General features: G+C 34.3%; 12 protein-coding genes and 5 non-coding genes across 17 annotated transcripts in view; 11 read left to right on the top strand and 6 right to left on the bottom strand. All coding sequences in view use genetic code 11, as the record gives it.

The window, feature by feature from the left end:
- Positions 1–1951, top strand: part of trnK-UUU — a 2527-nt gene extending 576 nt beyond the window's left edge. Inside the window, exon 2 of the tRNA in view lies at positions 1917–1951. This is a non-coding gene — a tRNA (tRNA-Lys). The remainder of the gene's footprint in view (positions 1–1916) is intronic.
- On the top strand, positions 196–1716 carry matK (maturase K). The gene has a single exon. It carries the CDS (start codon positions 196–198, stop codon positions 1714–1716), a length of 1521 nt encoding a protein of 506 aa, YP_009772722.1.
- A 3690-nt stretch (positions 1952–5641) lies between the features above and the next one.
- clpP (clp protease proteolytic subunit) lies at positions 5642–6889 on the bottom strand. Its single transcript has 2 exons — positions 6527–6889; positions 5642–5917 (listed from the first exon to the last, which is right to left on the bottom strand). Exons 1-2 carry the CDS (start codon positions 6887–6889, stop codon positions 5642–5644), a joined length of 639 nt encoding a protein of 212 aa, YP_009772721.1.
- Positions 6890–7230: 341 nt separating this feature from the next.
- Positions 7231–8757, top strand: psbB (photosystem II CP47 chlorophyll apoprotein). The gene has a single exon. It carries the CDS (start codon positions 7231–7233, stop codon positions 8755–8757), a length of 1527 nt encoding a protein of 508 aa, YP_009772720.1.
- A 187-nt stretch (positions 8758–8944) lies between these two features.
- On the top strand, positions 8945–9052 carry psbT (photosystem II protein T). Its single transcript has one exon. The coding sequence runs from the start codon at positions 8945–8947 to the stop codon at positions 9050–9052; it is 108 nt and encodes a 35-aa protein (YP_009772719.1).
- A 65-nt stretch (positions 9053–9117) lies between these two features.
- psbN (photosystem II protein N) lies at positions 9118–9249 on the bottom strand. The gene has a single exon. It carries the CDS (start codon positions 9247–9249, stop codon positions 9118–9120), a length of 132 nt encoding a protein of 43 aa, YP_009772718.1.
- Positions 9250–9353: 104 nt separating this feature from the next.
- Positions 9354–9575, top strand: psbH (photosystem II phosphoprotein). The gene has a single exon. It carries the CDS (start codon positions 9354–9356, stop codon positions 9573–9575), a length of 222 nt encoding a protein of 73 aa, YP_009772717.1.
- Positions 9576–9707: 132 nt separating this feature from the next.
- On the top strand, positions 9708–11178 carry petB (cytochrome b6). Its single transcript has 2 exons — positions 9708–9713; positions 10537–11178. The coding sequence occupies exons 1-2, from the start codon at positions 9708–9710 to the stop codon at positions 11176–11178; spliced, it is 648 nt and encodes a 215-aa protein (YP_009772716.1).
- Positions 11179–11381: 203 nt separating this feature from the next.
- On the top strand, positions 11382–12581 carry petD (cytochrome b6/f complex subunit IV). Its single transcript has 2 exons — positions 11382–11389; positions 12107–12581. Exons 1-2 carry the CDS (start codon positions 11382–11384, stop codon positions 12579–12581), a joined length of 483 nt encoding a protein of 160 aa, YP_009772715.1.
- Positions 12582–12789: 208 nt separating this feature from the next.
- Positions 12790–13392, bottom strand: rps4 (ribosomal protein S4). The gene has a single exon. It carries the CDS (start codon positions 13390–13392, stop codon positions 12790–12792), a length of 603 nt encoding a protein of 200 aa, YP_009772714.1.
- A 290-nt stretch (positions 13393–13682) lies between these two features.
- On the bottom strand, positions 13683–13755 carry trnT-UGU. The gene has a single exon. It is a non-coding gene; the product is annotated as a tRNA-Thr (tRNA).
- A 190-nt stretch (positions 13756–13945) lies between these two features.
- trnM-CAU lies at positions 13946–14019 on the top strand. Its single transcript has one exon. It is a non-coding gene; the product is annotated as a tRNA-Met (tRNA).
- A 1125-nt stretch (positions 14020–15144) lies between these two features.
- ndhC (NADH dehydrogenase subunit 3) lies at positions 15145–15507 on the top strand. Its single transcript has one exon. It carries the CDS (start codon positions 15145–15147, stop codon positions 15505–15507), a length of 363 nt encoding a protein of 120 aa, YP_009772713.1.
- Positions 15508–15549: 42 nt separating this feature from the next.
- On the top strand, positions 15550–16233 carry ndhK (NADH dehydrogenase subunit K). The gene has a single exon. The coding sequence runs from the start codon at positions 15550–15552 to the stop codon at positions 16231–16233; it is 684 nt and encodes a 227-aa protein (YP_009772712.1).
- Positions 16234–16369: 136 nt separating this feature from the next.
- Positions 16370–16846, top strand: ndhJ (NADH dehydrogenase subunit J). The gene has a single exon. The coding sequence runs from the start codon at positions 16370–16372 to the stop codon at positions 16844–16846; it is 477 nt and encodes a 158-aa protein (YP_009772711.1).
- A 570-nt stretch (positions 16847–17416) lies between these two features.
- Positions 17417–17489, bottom strand: trnF-GAA. The gene has a single exon. It is a non-coding gene; the product is annotated as a tRNA-Phe (tRNA).
- Positions 17490–17620: 131 nt separating this feature from the next.
- trnL-UAA lies at positions 17621–18221 on the bottom strand. Its single transcript has 2 exons — positions 18185–18221; positions 17621–17670 (listed from the first exon to the last, which is right to left on the bottom strand). It is a non-coding gene; the product is annotated as a tRNA-Leu (tRNA).
- Between the last annotated feature and the right edge of the window lie 19 nt (positions 18222–18240).

Genomic DNA, 18240 nt, shown 5'->3' with positions numbered 1-18240 from the left:
TAGAACAATTAGATGGAACAAGCGAGGGGAGATAGTCCATTAATGGGTTTTAACTTGTTTTCTAGGTATCTATTCATATTTGTTTTTTATTTCCATTCGAATATATATAGAATACCTTGTTTTGACTGGATCGCACTATGTATCATTTGATAATCCAATGAATTTCTGATCCTTTGACCAAATAGAATTTTAAAAATGAAGGAATATCAGGTATATTTAGAACGAGCTAGATCTCGCCAACAGGACTTCCTATACCCACTTTTTTTTCGGGAGTATATTTATGGACTTGCTTATAGTCATAATTGGAGTAGATCCATTTTTGTGGAAAATGGGGGTTATGACAATAAATATAGTTTACTAAATGTAAAACGTTTAATTACTCGAATGTATCAACAGAATCATTTAATCATTTCGGCTAATGATTCTCCCAAAAATCCATTTGGGGGATATAATAAGAATTTGGATTCTCAAATAATATCAGAGGGTTTTGCCATCGTCGTGGAAATGCCATTTTTCCTACAATTAAGCTCTTCCTTAGAGGAAGCAGAAATCATAAAATCTTATAAAAATGTGAGATCAATTCATTCCATTTTTCCCTTTTTCGAGGATAAATTTACATATTTAAATTATGTCTCAGATATAAGAATACCCTATCCTATCCATCTGGAAATCTTAGTTCAAATCCTTCGATACTGGGTGAAAGATGCCCCCTTTTTTCATTTATTACGGTTATTTCTTTATCATTTTAGTAATTGGAATCGTTTTATTACTACCAAAAAATCGATTTCTACTTTTTCAAAAAGTAATCCAAGATTATTCTTGTTCCTCTATAATTTTTATGTACGTGAATATGAATCTATCTTCCTTTTTCTACGTAATAAATCCTCTCATTTACGATTAAAATCTTTTAGCGTTTTTTTAGAGCGAATTTTTTTTTATGCAAAAAGAGAACATCTTGTAGAAGTTTTTGCTAAGGATTTTTCGTATCCTTTACCATTCTTCAAGGATCCCAACATTCATTATGTTAGATATCAAGGAAAATGTATTCTGGCTTCAAAGAATGTGCCTTTTTTGATGAAAAAATGGAAACACTATTTTATCCATTTATGGCAATGTTTTTTTGATCTTTGGTCTCAACCAAGAACGATCAATATAAACCAATTATCTGAACATTCATTTCAGCTTTTAGGCTATTTTTCAAATGTGCGGCTAAATCGTTCAGTGGTACGGAGTCAAATGCTGCAAAATACATTTCTAATCGAAATTGTTATCAAAAAACTTGATATAATAGTTCCAATTATTCCTCTAATTAGATCGTTGGCTAAAGCGAAATTTTGTAATGTATTGGGGCATCCCATCAGTAAGCCGGTCTGGGCCGATTTATCCGATTTTGATATTATTGAGCGATTTTTGCGAATATGCAGAAATCTTTCTCATTATTACAGTGGATCCTCAAAAAAAAAAAGTTTGTATCGAATAAAATATATACTTCGGCTTTCTTGTATTAAAACTTTAGCTTGTAAACACAAAAGTACTGTACGCGCTTTTTTGAAAAGATCAGGTTCAGAAGAATTATTGGAAGAATTCTTTACCGAGGAAGAAGAGATTCTTTCTCTGATTTTTCCAAGAGATTCTTTTACTTTGCATAGGTTCTATAGAAATCGGATTTGGTATTTGGATATTCTTTTCAGCAACGATCTGGTCAATGATGAATGATTGTAATATTCTATAATATAGAAAGGATTATGAAATGTTCATGTAGTTAAGAGTTGAGTTTCAAGATTCCTCTTCTGGAGAAGTTACTCAGGTTTAGATGTATACATAGGGAAAGCCGTGTGCAATGAAAAATGCATGCACGGCTTGGGGAGGGATTTTTTATTGTTTTATTTGATTAAACAATGCATTTTCTACTCCATCCGACTAGTTCCGGGTTCGAATCCCGGGCAACCCATTTGAATTATTCAAAAAGAAAATAGAGTATAAAAAATAGGTGGAAATAATGAATAGGTAGATCCATCTATTCATTATTTTCACCTATCTTATCAACTATTGGATGATTTTTCTAAAATCATCAAATCGAAAAAGAAACGAATTAGGTACCAAATAACGAGTAAAAGGAAACGGATTACTAAAAGTAAAAGTTTTTCGTTCTTCATTCTATATCTATCTATTTTCTAGAAAATATCTCATGATTTGCTCTCATTCTTCATCGAATCACATGAAGAGATTTAGCAAGAATGGAATTTCTGTTCTTTATTACTTTAACAAAATAAGATGAAATTTTACCTAACTACGTCTATGAAATAGCCATATGGCTATTTCATAGACTATGAACAAAGACCGAGAATTCTGTTTTATCTATATACACAATATCCTAATATAAATAGAATATATAGAAACAGAAGAATAATGAATAGCTTGAGACGATCCGGGTCCCTTTCGATAGATGTCCAAATCCGTACCAAAATCCGACTGATTACATAACTGCCTATGGACATCATCATTTCTAGGGAAGGATTCCTGTAATTTACGAATGTTCGACCGTCCGGGAACTTTAGATATTCATAGAAAGGGCCGGTCGAGTAAATCCAACCACCTAATGCTCGAGTCGGGTCAGAAGTCTTCGCCAGTATGAATCTAGCTAATTTTATGCTGACCCGTAATCGAGCAAAGAGGAATGCTCGATTCAGGTCAGAAGTATTAACTAGTATCCACGTTGTTATTCTTATTGCCAAGTTCAACAGACCACAAAAGACCACTAGTTGGGGGTTTTTAACTATTTCTAATACTATTTCATATGAGATAGTATATAGCTGATAGACAACCAGTTTTAGCTTTTGACCCGAAATTCGGGCAAGCCACTTGCACTGGCCAATGAAAATAGAAGACTCTTTCTTGATTATCCGTATCCATGAGTTTTCTCCCATATAAAGTAGCTCCTTTTTTTCTACCTATTTTGATTTTAATATATATTTCAACCAACTCATTAATTTAGTTGGTTGAAATATAGTAAGATGGGACCCACCACCCACCCTAGAGCATAAGCTCTATTTCATCTCATTCTACGTGCATAATCCGAGCCTATTTTCCAAATAAGCAAGAATTCCTCACTACGAGCGCTAGTCATCATCTTATTCATCAGCTTAGTACTAACTGGACTAATTTTAGTACTAACTAGATTCCAAATCTTACAAATATCAATTGTGACTGGCTGAAAAATGTGAAAATGGAAGTTCCCCCGAGAAAAGAAGAGGTTCACGAAGATCTGGAATTTCATTTTTTTATTCCCCTTTTATTTAGTTTATTCCAATATCTTTTTGTCAATTATCCCCACCTTTTTTATTGACAAATTTATTGACAAAAAGATACCAAGTATCCTGGAATAGCAATAATTAATTGTTCCGATGGAACAAAGATATTATTAAGGAATAGAATTCAAATAGATATACTAAATCCTTAATAACATCGATTGTGTTGTCTAGTAATGAGCTGGTTAAGCTGGGGTCAACCCCCCTAAATGATATAGAACGAGATGAGTCAAAAATATAGGAACTAGAGTGGTTTATTTCTTGCCTATCTAAAAAGTTCTTCGGTAGCTGGTTTCTCCTATCATTGTTTTAGTCCTCCCATTCGGTCTTTTAAGCGGGTTAAGATCAATCCTAACCTTTCGAAAAAGAAACGAATTAGGTACCAAATAACGAGTAAAAGGAAACGGATTACTAAAAGTAAAAGTTTTTCGTTCTTCATTCTATATCTATCTATTTTCTAGAAAATATCTCATGATTTGCTCTCATTCTTCATCGAATCACATGAAGAGATTTAGCAAGAATGGAATTTCTGGTCTTTATTATTTTACAAAATAAGATGAACTTTTCCCTAACTACGTCTATGAAATAGCCATATGGCTATTTCATAGACTATGAACAAAGACCGAGAATTCTGTTTTATCTATATACACAATATCGACAATAATATAAGAATATATAGAAACAGAAGAATAATGAATAGCTTGAGACGATCCAGGTCCCTTTCGATAGATGTCCAAATCCATACCAAAATCCGACTGATTACAAAACAGCCTATGGCCATCATCATTTCTAGGGAAGGATTCCTGTAAATTAGGAATGTTCGACCGTCCGGCAATTTTATGTATTCATAGAAAGGGCCGGTCGAGTAAATCCAACCACCTAATGCTCGAGTCAGGTCAGAAGTCTTCGGCAGTATGAATCTAGCTAATTTTATGCTGACCCGTAATCGAGCAAAGAGGAATGCTCGATTCAGGTCAGAAGTATTAACTAGTATCCACGTTGTTATTCTTATTGCCAAGTTCAACAGACCACAAAAGACCACTAGTTGGGGGTTTTTAACTATTTCTAATACTATTTTATATGAGATAGTATATAGCTGATAGACAACCAGTTTTAGCTTTTGACCCGAAATTCGGGCAAGCCACTTGCACTGGCCAATGAAAATAGAAGCCTCTTTCTTGATTATCTGGATCCATGAGTTTTTTTGCATATAAAGTAGCTCCTTTTTTTATCTCTATTTTGATTTTGATTTTAATATATATTTCAACCAACTCATTAATTTAGTTGGTTGAAATATAGTAAGATGGGGACCCACCACCCACCCTAGAGCATAAGCTCTATTTTATCGGATTCTACGTGCATAATCCGAGCCTATTTTCCAAATAATCAAGCCTTCCTCACTACGAGTGCTAGTCATCATCTTATTGATCAGCTTAGTACTAACTGGACTAATTTTAGTACTAACTAGATTCCAAAGCTTAGTACTAACTGGACTAATTTTAGTACTAACTAGATTCCAAATTTTACAAATATCAATTGTGACTGGCTGAAAAATGTGAAAATGGAAGTTCCCCCTAGAAAAGAATAGGTTGACGAAGATATGGAATCTCATTTTTTTCCTCTCCTTTTATTTTTATTTAGTTTATTCCAATATCTTTTTGTCATTTATCCCCCACCTGAGAAATTTATTGACAAATTTATTGACAAAAAGATACCAAGTATCCTGGAATAGCAATAATTAATTGTTCCGATGGAACAAAGATATTATTAAGGAATAGAATTCAAATAGATATACTAAATCCTTAATAACATCGATTGTGTTGTCTAGTAATGAGCTGGTTAAGCTGGGGTCAACCCCCCTAAATGATATAGAACGAGATGAGTCAAAAATATAGGAACTAGAGTGGTTTATTTCTTGCCTATCTAAAAAGTTCTTCGGTAGCTGGTTTCTCCTATCATTGTTTTAGTCCTCCCATTCGGTCTTTTAAGCGGGTTAAGATCAATCCTAACCTTACTATATAGATAAGATTTAGCGAAATAATTCATGGATATATCGATATATCCATGAATTATTTCGCTAAATCTTATCTATATAGCGAATTATGGAAAATAAAAAAATCTATGAATTGGAACTTCTAAAAAAAAAATCGAAGAATTTTTTTAGAATTACAATCCCCATAAACACCAATAAAAAAGATAACCAATTTAAGACCCGTGGATTTTTAGAAGCACTTCTAAAAAGTTCTAAAAGAACCGGTCCTAATTCCCGTCCGAGGCGATCTAGGTCGGTGTGCCGCCTGGTGAATTCAGGCACTATTCCACGCACGAATCGATTAAACATCTTTATCCTCATCCTCCCGGTTTAGAAAAGAAATAAAAGACAAAGAATCCGAGACCATATCAACAATTCCGTGGGCTTGGGCTTCTTCTGCTGACATAAAACAATCCCTTCTCATGTCTTCGGCTATCTGCCATGGAGATTTGCCTGTTCTTTGTACATAAACTTTTATTATACTTTGGTATATTCTCAGTAATTCATCCGCGTCCAGCGTACATTCTTCTGTTTTTTCGTCATTCAAAGAAATAACAGGTTCATGCATCATTACCCTGAGAGTATAACATAATAAGGGTTTCTCCTAATCTTGGATTATTAAGGTAAGGGATATAAAAAAGAAAAAACAAATTCAATTTTAAGCCGTACAGGCATCTTTTTGATTTTTTAGATAGCATACGGCTCTATTATAAATATGAAATCTATTTTGTCCGTGGAGGAAATATAAAATATACCGGGTCTATCAGACCCAGATTCGGTAAATAATCCAATAACCACCTTTCTTTTTTGTTTGATAATAAAAATTTTATAACTATGATGATTCCGTTGCTCTTTTATTTCCTCGTTTTTGATTCAGCAATCCCAAAGTTTCTTTTTTCAAATACAAATAAGTAAAAAAAATATTGTGAAAAGTTTTCTAGGATGAAAACAGAAAACAAAAAAAGATTGTGACACTAAAAAAGGCCCTAGATAGATCCGATAAAATCGTAAATACCCCTTTTTTTATACTTCCTCTTTCGATATATAATCTAATGGTTTTGCAAGAAAGTTATTTTTGCATATCGAACTCGAAGTGCCATGCTTTTTTTACTTAATATTAGCGTAGGCATAGGATTTTTTTTCTTTATTTTTTTTTTTTTCTACAAAAAAAGAATCGTTGGCGCCAAGCGTGAGGGAATGCTAGACGTTTGGTAATTTCTCCCCCGAGCAAAATAAGAGATGCCATTGAAGCGGCTAATCCTACGCATATTGTATATACTTCTGCTTCTACAAATTGCATAGTATCAAACATCGCGATTCCGGATATTACCTCTCCGCCCGGAGAATTTATAAAGAGATACAAATCTCGGGTCTTGTCCTGTAAACTAAGAAATATCATTAGACCATTTAATTGATTTGATATTTCACTGTTTACTTCGTCACCTAAAAATAAAAGTCTTTCTTCGTAAAGTCGATGGTATAAATCAGTCCAAGATTCCTCATCGTCTCCCGTCATTAAATAGACGACCTTGGGAATTCCAACCGGCATAAAAAATAAAAAAGCAATTGCAACTTCGAAGATGCAGTTGTCTATCTTACTTTGCTTTGGCGTAAGAACGTAGCAAGCATGATAGAAACACACATATCCAATAGAAAGACTCATCTAAAAAAAACACCACCATTGCGTATTGTTACTTATCGGATATAGAATAGATCTGCTTCTTTATTGTTCCTACGAATAGAATGTCCCATTGTTACTAAAAAACAAGAACAAATATTCATTCTTTAATGCCCGATAATTTATTAAAAGGGGAAGGTCCATAGGATCGTTTTTTACAGTGCAATAAAGTTACATAGTGTCCATTTTTAGTTGATATAAGAGGTATTTTCATGGGTTTGCCTTGGTATCGCGTTCATACCGTTGTATTAAATGATCCCGGACGTTTACTTTCTGTCCATATAATGCATACAGCTCTGGTTGCTGGTTGGGCCGGTTCGATGGCCCTATATGAATTAGCAGTTTTTGATCCCTCTGACCCCGTTCTTGACCCAATGTGGAGACAGGGTATGTTCGTTATACCCTTCATGACTCGTTTAGGAATAACCAATTCGTGGGGTGGTTGGAATATCACAGGAGGGACTATAACGAATCCGGGTATTTGGAGTTACGAAGGTGTGGCCGCGGCACATATTGTGTTTTCGGGCTTGTGCTTTTTGGCGGCTATTTGGCATTGGGTCTATTGGGATCTAGAAATCTTTTGTGATGAACGTACTGGAAAACCCTCTTTGGATTTGCCAAAAATATTTGGCATTCATTTATTTCTAGCAGGGGTGGGGTGTTTTGGTTTTGGAGCATTTCATGTAACAGGATTGTTTGGTCCTGGAATATGGGTATCCGATCCTTATGGACTAACTGGAAGGGTACAATCTGTCAATCCCGCGTGGGGTGTGGACGGTTTTGATCCTTTTGTTCCGGGGGGAATAGCCTCTCATCATATTGCAGCAGGGACACTGGGCATATTAGCGGGCCTTTTCCATCTTAGTGTGCGTCCACCTCAACGTTTATACAAAGGATTGCGTATGGGAAATATTGAAACCGTACTTTCTAGTAGTATCGCTGCTGTATTTTTTGCAGCTTTTGTTGTTGCTGGAACTATGTGGTATGGTTCGGCAACTACACCAATTGAATTATTTGGTCCTACTCGTTACCAATGGGATCAGGGATACTTCCAGCAAGAAATATATCGAAGAGTTGGCGCTGGGATAGCCGAAAATCAAAGTTTATCAGAAGCTTGGTCTAAAATTCCTGAAAAATTAGTTTTTTATGATTACATCGGCAATAATCCGGCAAAAGGGGGATTGTTTAGAGCGGGCTCAATGGACAATGGAGATGGAATAGCCGTTGGTTGGTTAGGGCATCCTATCTTTAGAGACAAGGGGGGGCGTGAACTTTTTGTACGTCGTATGCCTACTTTTTTTGAAACATTTCCGGTTGTTTTGGTAGACGGAGACGGAATTGTTAGAGCGGATGTTCCTTTTCGAAGGGCGGAATCGAAGTATAGTGTCGAACAAGTCGGTGTCACTGTTGAATTCTATGGCGGCGAACTCAATGGAGTCAGTTATAGTGATCCTGCTACTGTGAAAAAATATGCTAGACGTGCTCAATTGGGTGAAATTTTTGAATTAGATCGTGCTACTTTAAAATCGGATGGTGTTTTTCGTAGCAGTCCAAGGGGTTGGTTTACTTTTGGACATGCGTCGTTTGCTCTGCTCTTCTTTTTCGGGCACATTTGGCATGGTGCTAGAACCTTGTTCAGAGATGTTTTTGCTGGTATTGATCCAGATTTGGATGCTCAAGTAGAATTTGGAGCATTCCAAAAACTTGGAGATCCAACTACAAAAAAACAGGTAGTCTGATAGAAATAGGTTTGTTCCTTTTCAATTCGACTTTTTTTGTTGTTATTTGAATTTGATATAGGGAACAATATCAATCTTGATTTCAATCATTCCATTTTGTTTTACTCTTGTTCTTTCTTTATCCAGGAGATAACCCCCCCCAAACAGGTATGAAAGCTATAATAGTAAACCACGATCAATCAAATCTATGGAAGCATTGGTTTATACATTCCTCTTAGTCTCAACTTTAGGAATCATTTTTTTCGCTATCTTTTTTAGAGAACCTCCTATAGTTCCGACTAAAAAGACGAAATGATTTTAAATTATCTCAATTGAAGTAATGAGCCTCCAATATTACGATATTAGGGCTCATTACTTCAACTAGTCACCGTGTTCTTCGAATGGATCTCTTAGTTGTTGAGAGGGTTGCCCAAAAGCAGTATATAAGGCATACCCAGTAAAACTAACAATTAAACCGGATAGAGAGATGGCAATTAGGGTTGCTGTTTCCATGATTATATAATATCAAGACTACAGTGTATTTGGATCTATAGGATTATATTCTAGATCAGAATGGTATACAAAGTCAACAGATCTCAAAAAAAAAAATAGGATTTATGGCTACACAAACCGTTGAGGGTAGTTCTAGATCTGGTCCAATACGAACTGCTGTAGGAGATTTATTAAAACCATTGAATTCAGAATATGGAAAGGTAGCTCCGGGGTGGGGAACTACCCCTTTGATGGCGATTGCAATGGCTCTATTTGCAGTATTTCTCTCTATTATTTTAGAGATTTATAATTCGTCCATTTTACTGGACCAAATTTCTATGAATTAGATTAACAAGAACCGACTAACTAGCTTTTCAATAGAAAGTCAAGTTTAGCATTTAGATCGTTCATTTTTAGCCCATTCCTTTTTGATTTGGTAGTTCGACCGCGAAACTTCTTTGTTTCTGTATTTCCGGAATATGAGTGTGTGACTTGTTATAATTGATCCTATTGATAGTACAGAACATAAAATAGATACGTCATCTTCTCTTGATAGAGATGGCTTTACCCCGTCAGATATTTATTCGAGTATCTGGAGCACGGAATATAGAAAAGAAATAGATTCTAAAGTATTAGAACTATGATTCATACTTAATATTTATATTTAGACCTCGCAACCGGACGAAAAAAATGAAAGAGTTAGAATAATCAATTTCGAAAAATAAATGGAACTATTTTTATTCTTTTAAACTGCCGCCGCTTTTAGTTTGATCAAAGGACAAAAGTTTCTTTGTATTTTTTTTTCATTCTATACTATTCATTGAATAAGTGATGATCCAGCAGTTCTTACTCAGGGAATTTTTGGACTTCGATTAAAGGTTTTCTTTGGAAATCATCACGGTTCTGGTATGAATCTGAGGTTTTTAAATTGATTCTAGAGGGTCTTAACAAGAAAATTCCTATCAATAAAAAAAAACTACAGTAAAATCATATTACATACACGAATAAAAAACAAAAAATGAAGTAATTAGAGTAGAATATTCAAGAGGCCAGTAAGGATCAAGAGAAAAGACAAGTGAGCCGACTTGAAATTTTGGCATTATAAACACAAAGAATAGCTTTTGGATTTCCATTTTTTTATCTTCCAAAAAGATTGGAATCATAGGATTAAGTTAAGAAGTTTAAAACTTTCTATTACACATATCCATTTTCCGAATAACCTGTATTTGAGTATTTTTGTTTGAGCCGTACGAGATGAAATTCTCATATACGATTCTCAGGGGGGTCCCTTGGTTTACCTATCTCAATAAAGTCTATGATTGGTTCGAAGAACGTCTTGAGATTCAGGCGATTGCCGACGATATAACTAGTAAATATGTTCCTCCTCATGTCAATATATTTTATTGCTTAGGAGGAATTACACTTACTTGTTTTTTAGTGCAAGTAGCGACGGGTTTTGCTATGACTTTTTATTATCGTCCGACCGTTACGGAGGCTTTTGCTTCTGTTCAATATATAATGACCGAGGCTAACTTCGGTTGGTTAATCCGATCAGTTCATCGGTGGTCGGCAAGTATGATGGTCTTAATGATGATCTTGCACGTATTTCGCGTGTATCTCACCGGTGGTTTTAAAAAACCTCGCGAATTGACTTGGGTTACGGGTGTAGTTTTAGGTGTATTGACTGCATCCTTTGGGGTAACTGGTTATTCCTTACCTTGGGACCAAATTGGTTATTGGGCAGTAAAAATTGTAACAGGTGTACCCGACGCTATTCCTGTAATAGGATCTTCGGTGGTAGAGTTATTGCGAGGAAGCGCTAGTGTGGGACAATCTACCTTGACTCGTTTTTATAGTTTACATACTTTTGTATTACCTCTTCTTACTGCCGTATTCATGCTAATGCACTTTTTAATGATACGTAAGCAAGGCATTTCCGGTCCTTTATAGAGAATTAGGAATCATAGCTATTTGTAATCAATCATTTTGGGGAGGAGGATATAGTATTTCATTGCTACAAATATGCATTATTAAAAAAAAAATAAGACATGTATTTGGATATTCCCCTTCCACTTAACAAAATAAATTGCATCTTTTATTTGACATATAATGAATAGTGGAAGGGAACTCTCCGAAAAAAAAAAGAATGGATTATGGGAGTGTGTGACTTGAACTATTGATTGGGCCGTGCAGATATATGACTTGATCTTATCTGCCACATTTGAATTCACAATTAAATGTGTCTTTCTTACAACCACCGCGCCAGTCCCCTACATAGGATAGGCCGGTTCGCTTGAAGAGAATCTTTTCTATGATCAGACTCGATCATATCCTGCATGAGCAGGCTCCGTAATATTCAGTAAAATAAGTAATGTGATATAATCCAGATTATGTCGTATGTATTTCACTTAACTTAATAGTATGGAAATGCATTCATTTCCTATGCATTGACTCCATTTATGATACTATCGGAGTGAAACAAGTAGATCTAAAGAAAAATTAGGGGTTGTATTATATTAGTAACGGGGAAATCCTTTCTATGTAAAAACTTGCCAAAATTTCTTTTTGGGGGGAGAACTGTCGAAAGGTTTGAGATCACCCAGAAAGAACTTTCGATTTTGAAAACATACTTGGGTGAAAGGCATTTACTTACAAATAAGAACTGAATTTTTTGCACTGGGTAGTTGTAATTTTGGAAAAAAGAGAATCAAGTCTATATTTCTTACATAGAATCTTCATATATGAGTGACTAACATATAACTATTTTCTATGTATGCATTCAGTTCGTTTGATTCGTCGTGCTCGAGCCGTATGATAATAAATTATCATGTCCGGTTCTTTCGGAGGATGGATCTATTAAGAATTCACCTATCCCAATAACAAAAAAACCTGACTTAAATGATCCTGTATTAAGAGCAAAATTGGCTAAAGGGATGGGTCATAATTATTATGGAGAACCCGCATGGCCTAATGATCTTTTATATATTTTTCCAGTCGTAATTCTAGGTACTATTGCCTGTAACGTAGGCTTAGCGGTTCTCGAACCATCAATGATTGGGGAACCTGCGGATCCGTTTGCAACTCCTTTGGAAATATTGCCCGAATGGTATTTTTTTCCCGTATTTCAAATACTTCGTACAGTACCCAATAAATTATTGGGCGTTCTTTTAATGGTTTCAGTACCCGCAGGATTATTAACAGTACCTTTTTTGGAGAATGTTAATAAGTTCCAAAACCCATTTCGCCGTCCGGTAGCAACAACCGTCTTTTTGATCGGTACCGTCGTGGCTCTTTGGTTGGGTATTGGAGCAACATTACCTATTGAAAAATCCCTAACCTTAGGTCTTTTTTAAATGGATTCAATTGTGAAATAAAATAGCATGACACGTGTATTGTGTATCTAGGGAAAATTCACTTTGAAATGACTAATCCCTAGATACATCTATTTCATTTTAGACCTATTTTAAATATATGGATTTGTGCTAAAGATTCAAATTCCATATTTGAATACACGAATGGGGTAAAATCCTCGCATCAAAATTATTGTTATTTTAATTAGGTTTAAGTCTGACGAGAATAATATTCTACAACCAGCAATTCATTCATTTTCAAACCAACCCGTTTACTATCTATTATTTGATTGACTAATCCTTTATATTGGAGTGGATCAAGAGTCAAATGGGTTAGCTTTGACAAATCTTCGCGGGGGGGTGATTTAAGAGAATTTTGAATCAGAGTTCTAGATTTTTGTTCGCCCTTTGCTGTAATAATATCTTGGGGTTTGCAACGATAACTTGGTATATCTACTATACGACCATTAACTAAAACATGTCTGTGGTTAACTAATTGACGAGCTTGAGGAATAGTCGAAGCCATACCCAATCGAAAAAGTATGTTATCCAAACGCATTTCAAGTAATTGTAGTAAAACTTGACCGGTTGACCCTTTGGCTTTTCCAGCGATACGAACGTATTTAAGCAATTGTCGTTCTGTAAGACCATAATGAAAACGCAATTTTTGTTTTTCTTCTAAACGAATACGATATTGAGATTTTTGAATGGGAGGCGATTGGTTTCTTCCAACTGTAGGCCGTTTACTAGTTAGTCCGGGTAAAGCCCCCAGACGACGTATTTTTTTGAAACGAGGCCCTCTGTAACGTGACATAAACACTCCTTTTTAAAATGGAAAATCTCATAAAGAAAAATTAAAACTAAACTAAATGACAAATATGATAATAAAGTATTGTACTACAATATTGGTAGTACAGCGAAGAATTGGAAAGATTCTATCAGTATCCGAATTTTATATTTATATCTATATACAAAAAAATAATATATATATAGGAGGTTATTTATTTGATTTGTTCTACAGAAACGGAACTACCCAATATTTTTCAAAAAAAAAAAAAGAGATTATCCCTTAAATGTCAAAAATGAAAACAAATAGAGAAAAAAAGCCGGCTATCGGAATCGAACCGATGACCGTCGCATTACAAATGCGATGCTCTAACCGCTGAGCTAAGCGGGCTTTCCTATCATAACACAAATTATTTATCGGAATTCTTTCCGAAACTACGGGTATCTTAGTTATTAATTGTTTAATATTAGCTCTTCATAACACAATTACTAAATCCTAACATAATCAAATAAATCCAAACCTAGAAAAAATATAGAATATCCAATATTTATTATTCACGAGCTAGGAGGATTCCCGCGAAGCATCCATGGCTGAATGGTTAAAGCACCCAACTCATAATTGGCGAAGTCGTAGGTTCAATTCCTACTGGATGCACGGCAATAAAAACCCCCCTAAAGTTCATTTTTGTTCAAGAATTCGTATTTTAAACTGTCAAAAGTTCATTCTTCGCAACTCTATGACATTACTTTCGAAATAGGTAATTATGTTGACTACATTGACTCTTTTCCGACCGTCCCAAAAGAACAAAAGAAACATCCATTTTTTTCGTTACTTCAATTATTTCTTTATTTCCATAATTTAGACTTTCTTTTTCATAATTTCGAAATAAGTCATTTCTTTATCTTTAGTTCAATAATTTCATAATTCCATTCCAATCCTACGTATTAATAATATCAAATTCGAATTTCAAAATCATATAATTCAAAATAAGGGAATCCTAATTTGATTATTGATTATATACGATAATTCAAAAAAAAAGGCAAGGCTATCTTACTTTTCTTTGGCGTGAGAACGTAAGGAGATAACCTATTTAAAAACATAATACTACTTCAAGAATTTCTGATCTGTAGTGGACCTCTCAGCTTCGTAGGATTGGAGTCGAGACGAAGTTCTGACCATCCGTCAGAGAAAATCGAATCATTGGCTCTGTATCAATGGAATCTCATCATCCATACATAACGAATTCTTGTGGTAAAAAAATACAAAGCATTTCGATTTGTTTAGATTCAATTACACTATTCATTATTTCGATTCATTCTACTTCAAATTTGGATATTCACTACTAATTAGTTACCCATTGATTTATCAAATCTTTTTTTATCAATAAAACAATATCGTCATTTTAATTCGTATGGTAAGATTCTCTTTTTTTTAGTTTTGAATATTTTGATTCTTTAATTTCTATTATTTATTAGATTTTATTTATATAAATTATATGTATTTATCCCGATATCCTTCCTATTATTATAATATAATAATAATAAATGGATATAATTATATATAGATTCTTTCAATATTAGCGAATACCTTATTCTATATATCTATTCTATATATAAATAGATATAGAAAATAGTAAAGAAATAGGAAAGAGGATATTATCTTAAAATTCTTATTTTTTATAATTTTAAATAATGACTAATTAGATTACAGTAAAGATTAATTAATTTATATTACAACATTCTTATGCATTAAGATGAAATATGTATTAGGAGTACATTTATGTTTTTGCTTTATGAATATGATATTTTTTGGACATTTCTAATAATATCGATCTTTATTCCTATTTTGGCATTTCTTATTTCTGGAATATTAGCTCCGATTAGAAAAGGGCCAGAAAAACTTTCTAGTTATGAATCCGGAATAGAACCGATAGGCGATGCTTGGTTACAATTTCAAATCCGTTATTATATGTTTGCTCTAGTTTTTGTTGTTTTTGATGTTGAAACAGTCTTTCTTTACCCATGGGCAATGAGTTTTGATGTATTGGGGGTATCCGTATTTATCGAAGCTTTCATCTTCGTGCTTATCCTAATTGTTGGTTTGGTTTATGCATGGCGCAAGGGAGCATTAGAATGGTCTTAATTCTTGAATATTTAGACAATTAAACAAAACATTGAGACAGTTATGAATTCTATTGAGTTTCCCTTACTTGATCAAAAAACCAAAAATTCAGTTATTTCTACTACATTAAATGATCTTTCAAATTGGTCAAGACTATCCAGTTTATGGCCGCTTCTCTATGGCACTAGTTGTTGCTTCATTGAATTTGCTTCATTAATAGGATCACGATTTGACTTTGATCGTTATGGACTGGTACCACGCTCTAGTCCTAGGCAGGCAGACCTTATTTTAACAGCGGGCACCGTAACTATGAAAATGGCTCCTTCCTTAGTTCGATTATATGAGCAAATGCCCGAACCAAAATATGTTATTGCTATGGGAGCCTGTACAATTACAGGAGGTATGTTCAGTACCGATTCTTATAGTACCGTTCGGGGTGTGGATAAGCTAATTCCTGTGGATGTCTATTTGCCGGGCTGTCCACCCAAACCGGAAGCCGTTATAGATGCTATAACAAAACTTCGTAAGAAAATCTCTCGAGAAATCTATGAAGATCAAATTAGTTATCAACGAGAGAATAGGTGTTTTACTACCAACCACAAATTTAATGTTGAACGCAGTACTCATACCGGCAATTATAATCAAGGATTATTCTATCAACCATCATCTATTTCAGAGATAACCTCTGACACATTTTTCAAATATAAAAAAGTTCAGTATCCTCCGCCGAACGAAAAAGTGAATTAAACAGGATCCTTTTGTACAAAATAGAATAATAATAAATAGCAAATCAATCTTCAAAAATTTCATTGTAATGTAAATAAATGGTAAATACTTATACCAAATACCAAACTTAATAAAAAAACGCCAGTAGAGGTAAAAAATGCAGGGTAATTTGTCTGCTTGGCTAGTCAAACACGGAATAGTTCATAGATCTTTGGGTTTCGATTACCAAGGAATAGAGACTTTACAAATAAAACCGGGGGATTGGCATTCGATTGCTGTTATTTTATATGTATATGGTTACAATTATCTACGTTCCCAATGTGCCTATGATGTAGCACCAGGAGGACTATTAGCTAGTGTCTATCATCTTACGAGAATAGAGTATAGTCTAGATCAACCCGAAGAGGTATGCATAAAAGTATTTGCCCCAAGGCAAAATCCTAGAATTCCTTCTATTTTCTGGGTTTGGAAAAGTGCAGATTTTCAAGAAAGGGAATCTTATGATATGTTAGGAATCTCTTATGATAATCATCCGCGTCTGAAACGTATTTTAATGCCCGAAAGTTGGATAGGATGGCCTTTGCGTAAAGATTATATCGCCCCCAATTTTTATGAAATACAAGATGCTCACTAAATGATAAAAAAAAAGAAACTAATCTGCACTTCGGCAACTTCAGATATTCCATAAATATCTGTATGTACATTTTTTTCTTATAGAAGATAATAGAGGTTTCATTCGGATGAGTCAATAGGATGAACTGAAAAAGTTCTGCATCATTAACTATGGAAGATGCACATCAACATCAATTAGATATCCGGCTACGAAAAAGAAAAAGTACCATCAAAGAAATGGACCCTATATTTTTTATAATGTATCTCAGATAAATTTTAACAATTCTCACTTCTGAACTCCCCTAGATTAAACTTTTTGGTCTTTCAACCAACTAATTTAACCATTTGAATATTGTTGAAATAGTAACATTCTTTTTGGAGCGCAGAAAAAATCGAAACAAAATGGAATCATTCATTTTCATACTTACTTTTTCGATACCTAGAATATACATCTATTCATTCTTTATCTAGAAAGAGCATATCTCCGCACGCCTAGATAAATTATCTAGGATGATTAAGACCACTAAGAAATATGTATCTATTCCCCATTTTATTAAAAGAAATAGGGGAATAGATACTCATACAAATGAATTGCCGGGAACCAGATTTGAACTGGTGACACGAGGATTTTCAGTCCTCTGCTCTACCGGCTGAGCTATCCCGACCATTCTTGACGCACCATCCTAATTTTAAGAAATTACTTGAGTCTATGTCAACTAATAAAAACTTTATTAATTAAAATGAAAATAAAGGGGGGGTATAAAAAATTAGAGAATTAAAAAAAAAAAAGGGCTTTTGGGGATAGAGGGACTTGAACCCTCACGATTTCTAAAGTCGACGGATTTTCCTCTTACTAAAAATTTCATTGATGTCGGTATTGACATGTAGAATGGGACTCTATCTTTATTCTCGTCTGATTAATCAGTTATTCAAACGATTCATCAGACTGTGGTGGAGTGACTGATTTGATCAATGAATATTTCATTTTTTATTCCAGTTGTAATTGATTTGATTCAAATCTTTCATTTGTGATAGAAAAGAAATATTTACAAATAGACGTTAGAAGTCTTCATTAATCAATTGAAAGAGTAGTTGAGTACATATATATATGTTTATCCTCGATCTTTTCCTTTCTGGAAGTTGGATAGAACGATTCCTTTCCTACTGCGAAGTCAACTCCATTTGTTAGAACAGCTTCCATCGAGTCTCTGCACCTATCCCTTTTTGATTTTAACTTTCTGAACTTTTATTTGTTTTCAGAAAGAAGGATTTGGCTCAGGATTGCCCCTTTTTAATTCCAGGGTTTCTCTGAATTTGAAAGTTTTCACTTAGTAAGTTTCCATACCAAGGCTCAATCCAATTAAGTCCGTAGCGTCTACCAATTTCGCCATATCCCCCGTTTTTTCTTTGAGATTG

The sequence above is a fragment of the plastid genome of Trifolium pratense, assembly GCF_020283565.1.
Source record: "Trifolium pratense plastid, complete genome".
Taxonomy (NCBI): Eukaryota; Viridiplantae; Streptophyta; class Magnoliopsida; order Fabales; family Fabaceae; genus Trifolium; species Trifolium pratense.
This window is presented reverse-complemented; position numbering and strand designations above follow the sequence as displayed.